This window comes from Silene latifolia, chromosome 10, assembly GCF_048544455.1.
Source record: "Silene latifolia isolate original U9 population chromosome 10, ASM4854445v1, whole genome shotgun sequence".
NCBI lineage: Eukaryota > Viridiplantae > Streptophyta > Magnoliopsida > Caryophyllales > Caryophyllaceae > Silene > Silene latifolia.
Window position 1 is genome coordinate 89,919,635 of NC_133535.1, and position 20,919 is coordinate 89,940,553.

The window sequence follows — 20,919 nt, forward strand, 5'->3', positions numbered from 1 at the left end:
GTAATAGAGTCCACTTCATGCTTTCCTCCTCTAGTAGCCTTCCGAGGTCTACTATATTGTGAGTTATGGACCGCCATTTCCTCAATCTTGTTCCATGTTTGATTATCGTCAACTTCGGTGAACATACCATTTGATCCCATGTTGAGAATGTTTCGGGAGTCTTCATAAAGACTATTCCAAAATTGTTGTACCAAGAACCACTCGCTAAGTCCGTGATGAGGACATGAGCGGCAAGTTCCCTTGAATCTCTCCCAAGCTTCATACAAATATTCTTCGTCCCTTTGTTTGAACCCCGTGATTTGGGCTCTTAGCGTGTTAGTCTTTTCCGGAGGATAGAACTTTTTATAGAAAGCAAGTACCAATTTCTTCCAAGAGTCAATACCAAGAGTAGCTTTATCAAGGCTCTTTAACCATTGTTTCGCGGTACCAATCAAAGAAAAAGGAAATAAGACCCATCGAATTTGGTCTTGAGTCACTCCGGTTTGAGAAATCGCATCACAATAGTCACAAAAAGTCTCCATATGAGAATGAGGGTCTTCACTAGGCATCCCCCCAAATTGGCTTCTTTCGACTAATTGGATAAATGCGGATTTTGCAATGAAATTACCGGTCAAATGTTGTGGTGTGGGAGTACCATTTGGTAGGTTCTCCTCGGTTGGTATGGAATGTGATGAAAATTTAGGCATTGTGGGTTGATTTTGTGGTTGGTTTTGTGTTGGGTTATCCTCTCCTTCTCTTGCAAAAGGATTGACGAACACAATAGTATCCACAATCTCACCAATACCTCTCAAAGTACTTCTAGCAAGTCTTCTATTGTTGGTCAAAGTTCTTTCAATTTCAAGATCAATGGGTAACAAGTTACCGTGTGATCTCCTAGACATGCAAAATATCAAACAACTTGAAAACAATTAGAACAAACCTTGAGGAGTTTTACTTCCCCAAGGCAAATAAAGACACAACTAAGAACAATCAAAGAAAATCAAATCAAGTTAACACCGTCCCCGGCAACGGCGCCATTTTTGGTCGGATACTATTTTTCAGTTACTTGTCGTTAGGAGCACCTAGACCAAAACAATATTTATAACTTCACAAACAACTCTACTATTAGTAAAGAGGTAAGTAAAGGTCGGATCCCAAGGGACGGGTATTGATGTAGGATTTTCGATTGCAAATGGTCGTGTCTAAGGGTGTCACAATTTGGGTTGAGGTAGGAGATCAACTAAGCTAAATAACAATGTAAATAAACAAGCAAGATGATTAAAATGAGATATAAACAATTGATTAAAAGCACTAGGGTGTCATGGGTTCATAGGGGATTCATGGGATTTGATCATACGAACATGTTTTCTACTAGATGCAAGCAATTATTGTTGTGATGGGATCGAATTAGTGTATATCTTACAATCCCTAGGAAGGTTTGGGTCCCGGAGCCAAATCGATTAGATTGTACAACACCTACAAGTCGAATTAATCCTCCCTATCCAACTATATGCATGGTCTAATGAGACTCGAGTTGGTTTATGTCTTACAAGTCTCATTGAAAAGATAAGTGATGGGTAAAAAATGCAAGGATTCATAGGCTCGCATTTCATCAAACATAACATGTGCATAAGTTGAAATCACAACAAGCAAGCAAATTAATTATGAAAGAATATTAGATTAAGCATGAATCAATCCCCATGTTGGTTTCCCCTAATTCCCCATTAACCCTGGTTAAGATGACTACACACTCATTATCAAGTTTAACATGCTAACAAGGTTGTCAATCATACTAGCAAGACAAAACATGATGAATAAATGAAGATGATTAACAATAATTAAAAAGGGATTAAGAGAATTATACCTAATGATGATTCCAAATAATAAGCAAAGAATAATAGAAGTACTTGGTGATTGATGGAAGGTTGTCAATCCTCCAAATAAACCCCAAATAATCTTCAATTACCCAAAATAAATGATGAACAATAGAGAAATTAAGGAAATGAGATTTGTATTAATGCTTAATTAAGAGTTGATTACAAGATTAAGATGAGATTAAAATTGGATTCGAATAACATAAAAAGCCTCCCCAATCTAATTAGTACAATCGGGTATTTATACTAAGGATTAGGTACATAAATTAGGGTTACTAAGGACTTAAATGACGATTAAGACCCTTAAGAAAAGTTGAGGAAGTACTCCTCTCGAAGGAGATGCTCATCTCCGCTTTGCTAGTCTTCATAGAATATGCTCATCCCGAGCGGCTTGAGGGAGAGACGGTCTGCACTGGAGAGGAATCTGAGCGGATTGGTGAGGGCGACGCTCGGATTGAGAGGGACCAGGACGAGCGTCTTGACCACGGGACGCTCGGATTGTGGCAGGCCAGGACGCTCGTCCCGTGCACTGCGACGCCCGGATCAGCAGCCAGTCAGCTTCTCTACTTTTCTTTCTCCAACAATCCTCAAGGATCTTGATGGAGATGCAAGGATCTTCCCATCATTGCCCATTTACTTCATTATTTACATAGGCCTTCTAGTCTTGTCTTCACTTTGATGCTTGGTCATTAGATTCGATCAATTTAGCTCCATTTTGCCATGAAAATGCAAGGTTCTTACTTCTTTCCTACCAAGGGATCAAAACCTCAAAGAATATGCAAAACGAAAGACTAAAGATAGTAAATGACCCAATTATGCACTAAAAAAGCATAGGAACGAGGCTAATTCGGGGACTAAATATGCTCAAATATTGGTCACATCAATATGTCATTTACCAAACAGAGCCTTTATCTTAGATCAGAATGTTTTTAATTCGAGCACAGCAAGTCAAGTTACAAACTTACAACTTACAAATACCGGTATAGGTAGCATTAGGGCTGGGCAAAACCGGATATCCGATCCGAATTTCAAAACCGGATTGGATATCCGAATTTAAAATTATCTTTAGTGATCCACATCCGATCCGAATAATTTGGATATCCGTAAATCTGGAACCCGAAAATTCGGAAATCCAGATTTCGGAAACCGGATTTGATCCGGAATTAAATGTACAGTAAAAATTCCACTAAGGCTGGTGGTATTGGGCTATTGGCAGACTAAAACTAAAGGCAATTCGGTACATTTCGCATTTTGCAACCCACTAAAAAAGGTAACGTCTTCGATCGCATAAATTACAAGTCTCGATCGCATAAATTATAAGTCTTAATTGCATAATCTACAAGTCTTTATGACAAATTTCAAAACTAGTCTAAAAAACGCATAAACTAAACATAAAGTTTTCCTTTTCGTTTTTTTTTTTATAAATTTTTAAAATTCGGATCGGATTCGGATATCCTGTTTTAAGAAAATCACAATCCACATCCGATCCATTTTATTCGGAAAAAATCGGATCGGATATCCAATTTAAATGGTATCCTTATATTCGGCTTTTTTTTCGGATTTCGGATCGGATTCAGAAAAAAAAAATCGGATCGAATATTTTTTACTCAGCCATAGGTAGCACGGACACTCCTCCTAACTAGTCGTCCCGTATCCGACGCCGTGTGCCCGTGACGGACATCCGACACTTGTTGGACACACGCCTAAACATGTTATAATTTAGACGAGGAATAAAACGTCAAAAGAGATTGATCAGAAGATGTGTTTGGGTGGGAAATGAGAATGACCTTCACTTGTTTAAATTTAATATCAAATACATTATAAAACTAAAATCATACGTTATTTATAACCATAAAATATATATTTTACTAAATTTAGATAGCGTGTCTCATGTCCTAAATTTCACGAGATCTCGTATCACGTGTGCGTGTCCATGTCCGTATCCGTGTCCGTTTTGGTGCTACCTAGATAAGGGTGCACCAATCTATATATATATATATATATATATATATATATATATATATATATATATATATATATATATATATATATAAAAGAGAGTTTTTTCGAGCGATCTGAGAGCGTCCACATCATCAAAAATCAATTTAGGAAAGTATAATTTTTGATGTACAAAATAAAGTGGAAAATCTTTTAATTATTATAATATGTATATTTCCTAAATTATATTCAAGTGATATTTCCAATTTTTATATCAAACTTTTACATTTCATTTGACAAAAAAATATCGTTAAAAAAATTATGAAAATAATATAATTAACTTTGTGGAAAAAAATGCTATCATTAGAGTATAAATTTCATATTATTTGCACATATTAAAGATGGTGTACTTCTTAAGACGTAAAATTGTGTACTTTTTAGTATGTTTTGTCCCACATTGGAAAATAAGTAGGAGTGGTGAATATACTACATATAAATAGTTAGAATTGTCCCACATCGAAAGATTAATATAAGGTGATGTGATCCTATGATTATAAATAGGAGGCATATTTGGAACTTATGTATCCACCCAAAAAATTTTGAGTCTCATAAATATTGTTTTAAAGAGCTCTTAAGATTATTCCAATCATTATCTACGATATGATATAAAAAATAAAGTGGAAATCGTTGCAGGGAACTACCCGGGAAAGAGTTAAGAACATGAACAAGAAAATCAAAAAATAAAGGTTAGAGTTAAGAACATGAACAAGAAAATCAAAAAATAAAGGTTTTACTAATGGTAGTCTCCTGACACAGTACAAAACTAAAGATTTTACTAATGGTTGTCTTCTGAATGCAGTAATAGAGCGTTAATGAGTCGTTATATGTACGATGTAGAGATCCCTATCTAATGATCGAGACTAAGTGGTTTTACCTTCAAAGAAAAATAATATGTATACAATAGTAGCTTTTTTAAGAAGAGACATGTATTTCTTGGTATGTTATATCTTTCACATTGAAAAATAATGTAGGCATGATGAACATACTACGTCTAAATAATTAAATTATGTATCTCACATTGAAATAATAGTATACGGTAGGGTGATTCTATAAATATAAATAGGAGACATCCTTGAAACTTAGGTATTAACCCAAAATTTTTTGATATAAAAGATATGTACTTTTTAGTATGTTATATATCCCACATTGAAAAATAATGTAGGTGTGATAAATATATTATGTATAAATAATAGAACTGTCCCATGTATATACATTTTCTATATTATATTAAAGTGATGTTTATAATTTTGATATAAAAACTTTATATTTCATTTGACAAAAAAGTATCGTATGAAAATTGTATAATTAGATTGTGACAAAAAAATGCTATCATTAGAGTGTTGATTGTATTGTATTTTCTCAATATTAAATCGGGTTGACGTCAAAGTAGGTGCAAAAAAAAATGGTGTACTTAGTATGTTATTTGCCCTACATTGAAAGTAATGTAAGTCTGGTGAATATACTATGTATACATATTAGAATTGTCCCACATCGGAAGATTACATAAGGCAGGGTGATCTTATGATTATAAATAGAAGTCATAACCCAAAATCTTTTGATTCTCTTAAGTATTGTCAGAGAGGCTCTTAAAAGAGTTTGTATTACTGTCTCAACAATAATGATTTCTAACTTAAGTTAATCTTTGGAAAATCTTTTAGTTATTATAATATATACTCTGTATTTCTTATTTTATATTCAAGTGATGTTTCTAATTTTTATATAAAAACTTTTACATTTCATTTGGCAGAATAATGTCGGTAAAAATATTATGAAAATAATATTATTAGATTCATGGTAAGAAATGCTATTATTAGAGTATATATATAGATTTCATATAATTTGCACATATTAAAGATGATGTATTTCATAGTATGTTATATGTCCCACATTGAAAAATAATATAGGTGTGATAAATATACTACATATAAAAAATAGAATTTTCCCACATCGAAATATAGCATAAGGTGGGTGATTCTATGATTATAAATAGGAGGCATCCTTGGAACTTAGGCATCAACCTAAAATCTTTTGAGTCTCTTAAGTATTGTCTTGGAGAACTCTTAAAAGTTCATATCATTATATTTTCTACCTATAGATTTTATATGTCCCATATTGAAAAATAATTTAGGTGTGGTAAATATACTACGTTTAAATAATATAATTAGAATTGTGTTAAAAAATATTCTATCATTAGAGTATAGGTTCCTATCATTTGCACATATTTTAATTATGATAAAAAAAATAGAAAACAAACGTCCATGGTAGCATGTGTAATCTATCAAAGAGGTTACCATGAGAAATTTCCAATATTATAATGATATAGTTAATTAAATTTTCATTTAAAAGAGAGAGATATCTGTACCAATAAAACAATAAAGGGGGTATTATATTTTAATTGTTATTTTATAACGTCCATTTAACAGCCTTTACATAAGGGGGTACCATGGGCAAAAAAATGGAACATCAAGGGTACCATAGGCAGATTCTTAAAAGTAGGGGTAACATAGAAAATCTGACAAAATTAAGGGGTACCACGGGAAATTTCCGTATCTAAATTATGTTAAATTTTTTTTGAAGAAAAACAACGTACAAATATTAATGGAGAGTACGTGATCATATTATTAAATTTAAATATAACTATTAGATATAATGAGTAGCAATTGTCTGTATTCGGTATTCGAGATCTGGTTGGATGTCGAACTAAGTGCAAAAAAGATGGTGTAATTCTGAGCATGTTATTTGTCCCACATTGAAAAACAATGCAGGTTTGATGAATATATATTACATATAAATAGTAGAATTGTCCCACATCAGAAAAAAATTCAAGTTTGGTGAATATAACTTATAAATAGTAGAATTGTCCCACATCGAAAGATTAGTATAAGGTGGGGTGATTATATGATTATAAATAAGAGTTAACCCACGTATATATTAATCTTTTATTTTTTTTAAAGAGATATTTTAATAATATGTAAACAAATCATTAGACATAGAATGTAAACATTAAACCCTTATAACGTTTTTTTTTTTTTTTGCATTATAAATAAGTTTATTACCCCGTTGCAACGCACGGGCATTCAAACTAGTGATTTATTATTCCTGTTTCGGTCTATCCGATCCAATCTTCAACCCGCAGTCCGTGCAGTCCTTCACTAATGGAGTACTGTTGTACTGCTACTCTACTAGTATTAAACAAGTAGAGTTACTCCTATAAAAATCTCCACATTTGCCATCACATTCCTCCTCCCTTTTATTCGAGTGATTTGCCAAAATGGGGTTTTCTCGCAAAGTAATCAACAAAATAGGTAGCTTTTCAAAGTTATTACCCAAAATGGGTCCACGTCATCCCGAACCTAGCTTCGTATTCAAGTCGCTCCGGCGGAAAGCGACCTTATACAAAGTGACAATTTATGCTAACCAAACCTGAGGAAGTCATTTTAAGGTAAGTCGCTCTCCCGGTGAGCGACTTGACTTCAAGTCGCCTTCCCCCAAAGCGACTTTGTAGTCCAGTAGCAAGTTTTTTTGGCCAAAATTTTTCTTCTCACCCAGAGTAAAGTCGCTCAGTGAGCGGGCGACTTGACCTCAAGTCGTCTTCCCCCATAGCGACTTTGCACGTCCCGAATGATGTTTTTTGGCAGCTATTTTGATCTTCTCCTCAGACAAAAGTCGCTTTGGGAACGAGCGTTTTGCCCTTTAGTCGTCACCCCACTGAGCGACTTGAAGCTATTTACATAACAAGCAAAGAAACAAACGTTCTTGCCCGGAATTGTTCTCCATATTCTTGTTCTCATTCTTTGACAACCAAGGAAATTATCCTCATCAAGAACAATAATGCACAAAACAAGACCAAAGGAAAGTTTTGAAAATAACTTAAATATTACACCCAAACCAAATTGTTTTAACATTTGATACAAACGAAAGTAGCTTAAACATTACACAAACTAAATTGTTTTAACATTTGATACAAACAAAAGGAGCTTAAATATTATACAAACCAAAGTGTTTTGCTTAACTAGAAACATGAAACTACACTACTATCTTCTAACTTGGCGGCGACTCCTCTGTGAGGCTTTGACTCATGAACTTTGAAACTTTGATTCACCCTCAAATTATACGATGTAATTGCTTCCGTCAAAGAACTCTTATTAGGAAATGTTTGACCAACACAAAACTCTCCCCTAACATCAAATGGGACAATATTTTTCCAATTAGCCCAATTATTCCCTTGTATTTCATCAAATTTAGAAATACTATTGAATTCCGGATTTGGAGCAGTGGAAGACACATGATCAATGTCCTCATCATCCTCATCATCCTCATCACTAGCATTCTCTAGTCTTAAATCAACATCAACCTCAACTTCATCCCCTTCAATATTACCGTCCCCTACCTCTACTCCAATATTATTTGTTAACAATGACACATACCGATCATCACTCCCTATACCTTGTACATTATGCGTTGGTGACATAAAATTATTTAACATCCTAGTAAAAGACACATCGGGTACTACATTTACATTACTCACTTGAGGTTGTTGAATTGGTATCAACTCAACATAAATGTCCATAGATCCCGCCTTTGAATGACATATACTAGCCCACATCGCTTGTAAAGAACGGTCATTGTTGAGAGAAACAACCTTAAAACATCCAAGACTAGGAAACTTCATTTTCAACACTAATTTATACTTACTACTATCAACACCAATGGTTGTGTATACCTCATTGTGTAGATCATTGAAGCTCATATTACTATTAGCAAAAATAAAAGACTCATTTCCACCTACATAGCTTACACACCCATCTCCTTCAACTATTTCACCATTCCAATAACACAATAAGGGAAAATGACTCCTCTCCATAGCTATAACTAAAAAAAATCGAACTACAACACTAACAACCACCCAAATTCAACACAAACATGAAATATATGGAATAATAATCAAAAACTAGAGTAAATAGCTACTCTAATCAAGTACTAATTAAGAAAATAAGTAAACTAATACCTTCAATATGTTTCGAATTTGCCCAAGAAATACCCAAATATTTGCTTGATATGGCTTAGAGAGTAGTAAATTGTGTTTTAATCAAACCAATTGACTGATTTAGAGTAGATTTTGGAGGAAAAATCGAAGAGATGTGCGATTTAGGGTTTTGATTTGGGTATTTTTTTTTTTTCGATTATGAACACGGGGTAGGGGAAGGAAAGTGATGTGCGATATAGGGAAGGAGTTAAGTCGCTCTCCCGGTGAGCGACTTGACCTTTTCTCCAGCTTCGCAAAACCCGAGCCTACGTGGACCCATTTTCGACAATAACTTTGAAAACGCACCCATTTTGTTTATTACTTTGTTAAAAAAGCCCATTTTAGAAAAAAATTCCTTTTATTCCTACTTGAGGTACTACTTCCTCTGATAAAAAATATTTTCGTAATTACATCCAAAACAGTCCGTCTACAAAATTGGGGCACGCATTTAATTTCAATCAACAAAGGGACCTCCTCAAATTTATGATTGAATGATCTGAAGCAAAATTAATGGCTAAAAAACCAAGGCTTCGATTCAGTCCTCGACTTCCTTCCAATCATTGTAAGATCCGCCCAAAAACTAGCCCGCCCGCCCGCCAATATCCGGGTTCTCAGTTGCAGCCGTTGGATTAGCATCCGACGGTCGGATCTTCATCGGAGTCAATGTTGAATTTCCAGGAACAATTGGTCTCCCTTGTGACGGGTTACCATTTGTGACGGATATTTTGTGAGATAAAATGGTAACAAAATGGGTTAGTGGAGAAAGGGGACCACATGAATAGTGTTGCAGAGAGAGAAAAAGTGGGTACATTGTGAGGTAAAATGGTATCCGTCTTCAGCTTGTGACGGATATGTCATGTCTTCAATGAGAATTTGTGTTCCAGGAATACCCCTCCATCACTCTATCCACGCCGAGCAATTTCTTATTGCTAATCTCACTTGTTACCCTCAAACGACTCTCACAAACGTGGTCGTTTCTGCTTACAGGAAATTAGGGCTGCCCCTCCTATTCAGATCATGATTTATGGAAGAGAATGATTTTAGACCCTTGTCTTATTTTTTTACCAAATAGGTTTGGTCCACATGATTTGTTAGAAAAAGATGTTCCATTGATTTTGGAAACCCATGATAATGAGATGATTTTATTGAATCAACAATTCATTAATGGCCAAATTGGTAATTTAGTTAAAATTAATGGGTTTTTCTTCATTATTTGAAGATATAAAAGAAGTTGTTTTGGGTTCACTAGTGGCTGCAAATACATCTCATGCGCCTTATAGTGCCTGCCCTTCTGGAATGGCATTGGTTGATCAAGAGGGGAACATATTTAAAGGGTCTTATATGGAGTCTGCTGCTTATAATCCCAATCTTGGACCAGCCCAGGCGGCAATGATTGCTTATATTGCAGCCACAGGCGGGATCAAGCCAGGGTATGGGGAGAGATTGTGGGTGCTGTGCTAGTTGAGAAGGAAGGGTGGGTTTGTTAGGCAGGAAGATACTGTGACGTTGTTCTTGAGGGCTGTTTTACCTAAATGTCAATTTCATGTCTACCATTGCAAAAATTATACTTCTTCTTGATCGAAATATTTGTAATTTGAGGTTAATCATTCTTCATGTTAATCCAAATATGAAATTGCTATTTATATCATTACTGTAATGCATCATGCATTCATGCTTCATGCTTCATGCTTGTACATTGTTCCAACTTCCACGTTATGTAACCTTGACCTCACATGTTTGAACTAATAATCTACACCTCACAGTGTTAAGTGTTAATACACTTATTAAAGTAAGATTCATATGGTACCTTTGAGTTTGGAACTCGTGACCTAGACATATGGTCACTCTAAATTTGTTCGGTAAAAAAATATTCATAAAAAAACTCTTTGAAAAAGAAATCGTCACTTTTTGAATTCATAAACACGAGTCATGGTCTAAAGTATTCCGGATAAAAGAAAGATTTTTAATGGGTCTCCATGCATAACGACTTAAAAAAAAGGTTTTTAATCATGAATTATACGATAATTTAGACCACATATCGTGTCATAGACTCATAGCAAGCCCACAACCAATTGAGGTAGTCGTAATACCAACATCGACACTCATATAATTTAAACAATTTTAGATGGTTAAACCATTCTCTACATGGTGTAAAGAGGCAACATAGTCGATGAATCTATCAATGTCCAAACTAGACGACCCATTTGAACTTGTAGCTTCATCAGCCAAGTGTTTCCACTCCATTGCTTTCAGTTTCAACATCTTGCCCTTCTCTTCCTCCAACACCTCTTTAATATGCTTCTCAACTTGATCCCTTTTCACAAAAATGTCAAGTTCCTTGCCAATACCCCACTTATAGCAAGACCACCAACTTATAGGTTGATGGTCTCCCTTATATGGCCAACATATTACTGGCACTCCACTACTAATAGTCTCGAGTGTTGAGTTCCATCCACTGTGTGTTAGGTAAACGCCAACCGATGGATGGTTAAGTACCTTCTGTTGTGGACACCAACTTACTAATATACCTCTTCCTTTGGCCTCCATTTCAAACTCGACTGGTAGGATAGCTGATTGCCCGATAATAATATCGGGCCTAATAACCCAAAGAAATGGGTGCTTACTATTTGCAAGACCCCATGCAAATTCAATGAGTTGTTCATTTGTCATTGTGGTGGTACTTCCAAAACTCGCATATACCACAGAATTAGGGTTCTGTGAGTCTAACCATCGGAGACATTGTGAATCTTCCTTCAAAATGTTGGACCCAATGTCACTTATCCCTTCACTTTCATGAAGAGCTAGGTTGTTTGATAGGCTCTGCAATGGACCGACCGTGTATATTGGGCCAATTAGGACCTCAGACAAGTCCTTGAGCACCTCATGGTCTAAGGCCTTAAAGGTATTAAATATTATGGGTCGATAACTGCACCTTGTAATGATACGTTTTATGAACCCAAATACTGGGTTGTCCTTTTCTGTAGTTCTTACATGGCTTGGAAGATCTCTTAACCGCATGCCTTTCATGCTAGCCGGCTCCAAATCTGACTTAACATCCAGCGAGCCATTTGTCATGTAGTCAGCATCTGTAACAGAAATACAAAATATTATATGTAACTAATTTAAATGTCACATGCACAAATTCAATCAATAGCGTTACATGCATTATATTTAGACCTGTCAAAATATGACCCGACCCGAAAACCGACCGTAACCCGACCCGTAAATAACCCGGTTTTTTCAACCCGAACCCGTTTTGACCTGTAAATAGCGGGTCGAAACCCGACCCATAACGGGTTGACCGTTGGGTCAAGGCAATATATCTTCGTTAAAATTTAAAATGTCAATAGGTATTGACTTATAAAATTTGAAGGAAAGATATGTATATATACGGAATGCCACATCATCACCTTGAACCATATGCCACGTCATCAAATCAAAGCGTATGCCACACCGTCACTTTAGCCATATTACGTCGATCTGTATTCTACGTCAGCACTGCCATGTCATCATTTCAGGCGACATGTCATGTCATCACATTGAAGTGTGTGCCACGTCATTACTTTCACCGTGTTACATCGAACCGCATTCCATGTCGACACTCCCACGTCATCACCTCGATCACATGCCACGTCATCACTTCGAAGAGTGTGCCACACCGTCCCTTTCATCGTATTACGTGGAACAGCACTCCACGTCAGCATTGCCACCTCATCACCTCGGATCACATGCCACGTCATCATTGTCATCTTATTTGAGTCTCACTGTTGTAGTTAGCGAGTTAGTGATGGTAATGATGATAATGACGAGGTGGTGATGGCGAGAATGGTAACAATTAAGTTGACTAAGACGGGCAAAAGGAGAAAAAACGAATAAATGGTAGGAATTACGAAATAAAAGAAGTTTTAAAAATTGACAGAAAAGAGATGTTGATAGACCCATTTTTTTTACCCGAATCCGACTCAAAACCCGTATCGATACCCGTTCGTATAACTGTGTGATATTGAAAATATTAGGCAAAAAATCTTTTATCTTACTAATATCATATATTAAACTAGATAATAAAAGAAATTAAGAATAATTATGTGTTTATAAGTATAATTGAAGAAAATGAATTTTTTTAAAAAGGCGTTAATCTGACCCGTTCTGACCCTAAATCCGACCTGAAACCCGTATAAACCCGGCCCGTATAAACCCGTATTTTTTAAACCCGAAATAGACCCGACCCGTATTTTACCCGAATCCAAAATGACCAAAATCGTAACCCGCCCATTTGACCCGTTTTACAGGTCTAATTACATTACATAATTAATTTGACTAAGTCACGGGGGTAGTTTTGGTTTCTTCTTATTGGGGAGGTGCATGGTAGCTACGTGTGTTTGACAAAATCGATCCAACCCACCCGAACTTAACTTGTAATCCAAATTGACCAGGGCAAATGTTTATTATTAGACATTGAATATTATCTCTGAATAACTAGAAAATAAGAGACCTGAAAATTACCCGGCCCAAAAAGACACAACCCAACCTGATCTAACTCGAAATCTTGCAAACCTGAAATCATCCAGCATGACCCGTTCATCAGGTTTAATTAGTTAGGTGCCAGTCGGGTGATCTTAGACTAGATAAAAGTGTTCCAGCCTCGAGTCCTAAAATGGACTTGGATTTAAAAAAAAAAAAAGCAATATAAATTAGTATAGATCTCATGCAATGCATGTTTAGTATTTATAGAGTTTTATTTTGCAATGTATTACTTATAGATTTTTAATCGACAATAATTAATTTTTCAAATTTCTCATCCCTACATTTTGATTTGAAAAAAAATAATTGAAACGAGAAAAATAATAAAGCAACAAATCATATCATTTTGATATTTTAGTGAAAACAACATTTTTACCAAGAAGCTAGTTGTATCATTATAAATTTCTCAAATTATTTTAACTATATTTTGTCATGAAGCTAGTGATAATAGTTTGTAATTTTGTTTTCTAGAAAGGAGCGTTTATAGTTTAATGAAAAGATTATACGAGTAATTTAAACTCCCTCTGTCCCGGTCAATTGTTGTCCTTTGGTTTTGGCACAAAGACCAGGGAAAGAGAAGAGGACCAATAACTAAATGACAAGTGGAACAAATTGGATGAGAATGATCAAATTACTCATCAAGTTCATTCTTAAAATAGAAATGACAACAAATGACTGAGACACCAAAAAATGGAAAAGGACAACAAATGACCAGGACAGAGGGAGTATAATTTTAATGAAAGGATTACAATTTCAGTTAAATGAATAGTTTATAATTTAATAAAAAAAAGGATCCAACTCCATTTTAATCAACAATAAATAATATGTTAGCCTAAAGCCTTAAACCGGCTCAACAAACAGAGTGATGTTATGAAATATTATTATATGGATGTCCATATCTTAGAATAACTCTAGAATATATTATCTTATGGAAACTCTTCCCATAGTATGTGTATATATACCCCTCATAATGGAATAAGAATACAGTTTCGTCTCTCTTACAATTCTCCCTAATTCTCTCTTCCCTTTATTTCACAACACATTATTAGCACGAAACCCTAACCAATTGAGCATGAAATTAACGACGACCATGTATCATCCAAGATAAGTTAAGGTAAGTTTTCCTTTACACAATTTCTTCCATATACGTAAAAGTATTACTTACTTTATTTTGTTTAATTATGTTAAAGTTTTGATTCTCGTATCTCAAAATAAATATTTGTTATAAGAGATATATGAGTTTTGGAAAAAAGGGCATATCAATACTTTTGGGTCCGAAATGCCAAAAGATTTATTTTATAGAGATGAGAGAATATGTCCACATTATAACTTTGGCCTGAAGTTCAAAGTTTTAAAGGTGTATAATTTTGACACCATCTCATCAATACAATATATTCATATTGTAGAAGTGTAATTAAGTGACCAGAAGTTCACATGTAAATGGTAGTGGCAAGAAGTTCACAGCTATGATTATTTTATGACCTGCAATTGAGTTTGAAGTAGTCTTTATTAAGGACAAATTCATTTGTGAAATGATTCTTGTTCACCTGAAGTTGAACAATATAATGAATCTGAATTTTGATCCATTCTTGAAGGTGAATGTGACATCTCATAAAGACTCTGCCGGTAACAGAGATCGAGAACATGGCATTATGATAAGCCTAATGTTGTGGCCTGTATTGAGCCTAATAATGCGGATTTGATGAGCCCATTAAATAAGCTTTAATTAAGCTTAATGATGTGACCTTATTGAGCCAAAATTTTCCTTTTAAAGAAATGACAATATCTCATAAAAGAAATATCTCATAAAAGTCATGTGAGACTCATATACTCAAAGCTTGATATGAGAAAGGAAAAATTATTTATGGGTTGAAATTTTGATAATCGTATTATAGCCCGAAGTTCATAATATTTACAAATATTATCATTGTATACGTCATATGTGGTAGCTATACTAAAATTTTTGGGTCATGCCATGTTTTTAGATGTTTATATATTCTAGCTAACTCTTGTTATACTATGAACTACATAATGAATAGTTCGTGTGATGATTGATTCATGTAAAAAGAAGAAGAAAAAAAAATTATATTGAATAGTTTGTCCCAACACTATTTTTTTTTTTTGTGTTGGCCAGGAGTATCCGTTACCGACAGTTGGGGCAATCTCCTTCGGGGTACTGAAGGCAATTTAATGGGTTGACCCCTCCCAAGTTTGGCTTTTTCATTCGCAAGAGTTAGGAATCGAACCCCTGACCACTTGTTTAAGAGATGAGAGTCTGTCTAGGTATTTTTCATGATTTAGTCCATTTAGAGGTTGTGAATTGTAGGTTAGTTTGATTTATAATACTTCTTGACATCTTTGTTTGAGTTGATATTTAATAATGGATATAAAATTGTTGATGTAATTTATGATTATAATTAGAAAATAATAAGGGGAGCTATTATAATCAAATTAGTGTAAGAACATGGTATAAAATTCTAGATCAAGTGGATTGCATGTAAATAATTACTTGATTACATGTCACACGTTTTGCATAAAGTGCTTGATTACATGTCTTGTTTTCAAAGTTATGATTTTTGTTGGGTCAATGATCTTATTTAATTACCCATTTTTAGCTATTGGTTTTCTTGCTTTTGATTTGTTATAAGAGTACGTATTCTCTGATTATTGTTTTTGGTTATTACATAACATTCAATTTTGTTAACTCTTTAATTTCATCATGATTGTCTAAAAAAAACAATCTTACAACTGTCTGCCAATATTAATCACATATTATAATGTTTCTATTTAGCATTGTATATTTTGAATAATTAATAATGACTTTAATATGTTGACGATTATAATTATTGATCTTATGATATAATTATTTTTATATGAAAATTATTCCCTATTGGAATTTTGCTGAGTCTTGCCTACATATACGAGACACATGTGTCCTATGTCACACATTTATCTGGCTGGATATATTAAGAAAGATTGCCCTGGATTGTGGGCAACTAAGAAAGTTGACAAGAAATGATTCAAATGTGACAATAAAGGTCATCCGGGATCTTATTATACCCGTTTTGATAAACCTAAAGTTTATCCTATGGAAAACATAAGTGCTGAAACTCTCTCGTGTAAATATATTAAAGGCAAGACATTACACGAAGACCGAGTATATTTAACATTGGAGATCACAGTTTGATTATTATATGGAATCGTTAGTCTCGGAAAAGGGCATTGTGATTCAGCACATTTAAAATCCAACTGCATTATATGTTACTCCCCAAAAGATTTTTTTAATGTACAAAAATGCCTCTATAAATTCTTATCGGTGATATGAGAAATTAAGGTCTAAGGTGGTTATGGTTTTTACCACCTTAGGGGGAGAATGATAAGGAAAAGCTGGTAAAAACAAACAAGTATATCATCCCTAACTGAACCAGAAGTTCAGCGGTTTGTTTTCAATATGAAATACATCAAGTAGAGGTTCATGGAATTAGAAATGAAGTATTCATTTGGTTATGAAGAAGTATTATGATACCACTTTGATCACCTTATCAAAATGTAATATGTTACATTAAAATCTATGATTTAATTATAAACAGATTAGCCCTATATGTGGTATAGCGAGCTATAAATTAGTCATAGAAAATATATGTAATGAAAAATTAGATTCTTGCCAATTAAACAATATCCACACGTGAAATGTAGTGTGAGAGTCATATCGTTTCACATACTTCAAGTAATAAGAAAATGGAAAGCATGAGCAGTTGGTACTCCTATGGAGTAAGGAAATTTGGATGTCCCGGAAGTGACATAGATATCTGAATGATAATAGATGGCCTATATAGAAGAGGAATGGTACCACATATATATATTCAGATATCACTAATTCAGTACTGACAATATCACGAGATGTTGAAATTATATCGATATGGTTAATGAACCGATATGCATTTGCGCGCGCGGAATATAATGGACTAGATAATGGAGATCTTATAAATAAGTCTAATTTTATTGTCGACACATAATCAAGGATCATGAATGAGCTCATGGACCTGAAGTCCATTCATTGACCTAAAGTTAATTTAAGTTATGAATATTGGAAAAAGAAACTGTACAGTTTGCAATTTGCATTATCGAGTCATCATGTGCATTTAGAGATTAAGCTAATCATTTGCATCTTATTTTAATATAATATACATTATTGCATTGTTCTAGAATGTTGTTTAGAATTAGTTACATATCGCATGCACATGATTAATTATATTGTTATATTTTGATAAATATTTAAAAAGGAGAAATGTTATCTTATGAGATATTCCAACGAGGATAACTCCCTATAGGAGCCTCTTATAAACGATCCTCAAATGATGATGTTTTATTACTTGAGTTTTGGGAACTCATGATTATATATGAACCCCTACGACACGATTAAAAGGTTATCGTGATTATTTCCAAAATGGAAAATTCAAACTCCTATAGAGTTACTTGAAGGAAATTATTGTCTCAACCTGAAGTTTGAGCATATGAGAATAATGATTTAAATGAGCTTCATGCTAAACATGTGAAATTAGTTTATGGTCCAGAAGTACCATAATGATTGAAACATAATGTAGTCAAAATCTACAATGAGAATGTCAATCCATACATATGTGGTTTAGCAAAGAAAATCGTTCAAAGGTATTGGATGATTTATTCAATAATTATCGGATTAATTCTCCTTAAGACAAAGATTAAGGAATGACGGCTACACTCTTTTTCCCTTCGGCTATAGTCATGTCATCGTGATTGTTGTGATGACAATTATTTTAGACATATAATGTTATGTCGTTTATTGAGGAGAAACTATATCACTATTACGGAAGTATTATTTTGAAATGAAGATCAAAGAGTTATTATGAAATGATTATATCCAGACTGTGAGTTCTCAAAGAAATATGATATCGAAGCTGTCATGGATTTCTATTGAGTGAAGATTCAAGTTTATCAACCACAATGGGTACTACTTCAACGATCATCAAGAAGCAATGTCAGAGCATGGATCATTTCAAGATACATCAAGTTATGTAGTCATCAGGGGGAGTAGACACGCGTTGTACTCTTTTTCCTTATCCATGGTTTTGTCCCACTGGGTTTTCCATGGAAAGGTTTTAACGAGGCAGCTATTATTATGCGTGTTTGAAGATTAGTGTACTTTTTTCCTTCACTAGCGTTTTTCCCACAGGTTTTTGTAGGAAGGTTTTTAACGAGGCATCTTCTTCAGTAATGGACATCCAAGGGGGAGTGTTATGAAATATTATTATATGGATGTTCATATCTTAGAATAACTCTAGATCATCTTATGGAAACTCTTCCCATAATATGTGTATATATACCCCCTCATAATGGAATAAGAATACAGTTTCGTCTCTCTTACAATTCTCCCTAATTCTCTCTTCCCTTTATTTCACAACAAGTGAAACTAAAACAATGGGCTACATTTTAGAAGTAACTCATTTGATACAATTGAGGAATTGAGCCTGATTATATAATAATTGGGAGTCTGCCTTAGTTTACTTACCTTATAAAAAAAATATAATAAATATAAAAAAAGGATACTAAATATATATAAATAAAACACTATTATTTGCGATTCTAAATAAAATTAAGAGTAATTAATAATTGTCATCAAATACTCCCTCCAAGTCTATTATTTGTTCCTTTTTTTAGGTACAAGAACTAAGGAATTGAATATAAATTACACAAAATAGACTACCCTTATGTAAATGAATTTGGACGAAATATACCAAAAAAAAAAAAAGATGGAATAGAAGGGGACTTGATTCACTTGAATGGAAAAGGAGAGACGAAACAATTGGTGTCCGTTTTCTCTCTATTTCCTAAAAAGAAATGGAGAGACTAAGTTCTTATAAATGGTTCGGATCGTATTTTGACAACATCTAACGGTTCTAAATTTACGCATAAAAATAAAGGAAAAATATAAGTAAAAGGGAAAATTATTATTTTAAGAGATTATGAGAGGAAATGGAGAGAAAGGTAATGGAGAGGATCTATTTCCAAATAATTGATAGACATGGAGGGAGTAACAGTAACTAATTTACTCAGTCCCCTTCATTGTTTTTTTCCCATTTACTTTATCACGATCTTCAATACGCATAATCCCGGTTCAATTATGCTACTAGTCCATGTCCAATTACTTGTTAAATCTCTTATTACACTTTACTAGTGATTGAAGGTGTTAAAAAAAAAAACCAAAACTAACAATGGCGATGAATAAAATGAGTCATGACAAACTGAAAACGGACCTTTAAAAGGCAGAACGCCACTGTCTAGAAGATTATCAAACTGAGAGTATGCCAAAAAACAAGAGGGACTAGAAGCCGTAAACAACACAATCGGACAGTCGATAAACTCCCGGGCAGCATGGAGAGGTAAAGAAAGAAAGGCATCGGATATGATAATGCTGACAGGAGGCGTTCCCGATGATGGTTTAGGTTCAATCAATTTAAGGAGGATTTTTTGGAAGATTAGGGCTGAGTTTCGCTCCAAAGAACGAACAAGAGATTCAGGAGAGCGGGGTTGGTTGGGAGTGGTGTCAGAAGGCGGAAGCCCATCCGGGAAGGTAGCAAAGCGAAAGGAAGGTGAACCGTCGAGGGAATTGGGACCCTGAGAATGGAGTAGACACTCGTGTTATTCGTAAATTGCAGTAACAATGAGAAAGATTAGATATAACCCGATTAGTAGTGACGTGGTATGGAAGCCACTGCCTTGAAAACTATATTCCGGTACGACCGTGGTGGCGATCGGCTAGTGCCGTAGTTCCCAAGGATAACACTACGCCTCCAACCGCCGCCCACTCGGAATCGTGAGACTTGGAACGACAGAAAGTATTTCTTTACCCAGAAATTATAGAGGAGAAGAGAAGAGAAGCAGAGAGAAGATGTTGTTATTCTGTTGTTTTTTTGTTGAATGCTGAAGAGTGATCTATTTATAGCAAAAATAGATCAACAAAGATTAGTGGAAGGGAGTCTTTTTGCACTTGATGGAAAGCTCCACCGCGTATGGGAGGGAATAAAGGAGCATGTAGAGCAAAGACTAGCATCCCACCAAAGCAATGTGGTAGGGATTAAAGAGCGCAAAGACTATAGCATCCCATCATACAGTCTTCCACCAACAGCACTTTGGACACTCCAGTCCAAAACAGAAACAAACGGGTCGGTTCTGGCCCAAAAAGATAGGCAAAGCCCGCCGCAGACGATTGCCAAATCCCAAATCCCAAATCCCGAATCACGAATCCGGATCCGGGCCGGGCCGGCTCGGCTCGGACGCACGGCACGCACACGCGCAGCGCGTGTGCGAGCTGAATTAAGCACCTCGCAAAGCTTCCACAAAAGCCTCCCATGACCCACTAGTGATATGGTAAGGAGTGTGGTCATATATAAACACAACACAAACACTATTCCTCACCAATGTGGGACAAATTGGAAAAAAGACTATGCTCAAAGTAGCCCCTATTTCCAACAATCCCCCACT

The 20,919-nt window shown here is 34.8% G+C and overlaps 1 protein-coding gene, 1 non-coding gene and 1 pseudogene across 4 annotated transcripts; 2 read left to right on the forward strand and 1 right to left on the reverse strand.

The window, feature by feature from the left end:
* The first annotated feature begins 207 nt into the window (after positions 1 to 207).
* LOC141610323 (small nucleolar RNA R71) lies at positions 208 to 314 on the forward strand. The gene has a single exon (XR_012528226.1). It is a non-coding gene; the product is annotated as a small nucleolar RNA R71 (small nucleolar RNA).
* Positions 315 to 8,867: 8,553 nt separating this feature from the next.
* LOC141605727 (cytidine deaminase 1-like) lies at positions 8,868 to 10,545 on the forward strand (annotated as a pseudogene).
* A 272-nt stretch (positions 10,546 to 10,817) lies between these two features.
* Positions 10,818 to 20,094, reverse strand: LOC141605726 (7-deoxyloganetin glucosyltransferase-like). 3 transcript variants are annotated; one of them, XM_074424607.1, is made up of 4 exons: positions 19,692 to 20,094; positions 13,381 to 13,431; positions 12,288 to 12,641; positions 10,818 to 11,963 (listed from the first exon to the last, which is right to left on the reverse strand). In XM_074424607.1, the coding sequence occupies exons 3-4, from the start codon at positions 12,307 to 12,309 to the stop codon at positions 10,999 to 11,001; spliced, it is 987 nt and encodes a 328-aa protein (XP_074280708.1). In that variant the 5' UTR covers positions 12,310 to 12,641; positions 13,381 to 13,431; positions 19,692 to 20,094; the 3' UTR covers positions 10,818 to 10,998. The 3 variants fall into 3 exon arrangements, with proteins under 3 accessions (XP_074280708.1, XP_074280707.1, XP_074280709.1); XM_074424606.1 differs by lacking the exon at positions 13,381 to 13,431; XM_074424608.1 differs by lacking the exons at positions 12,288 to 12,641; positions 13,381 to 13,431.
* Between the last annotated feature and the right edge of the window lie 825 nt (positions 20,095 to 20,919).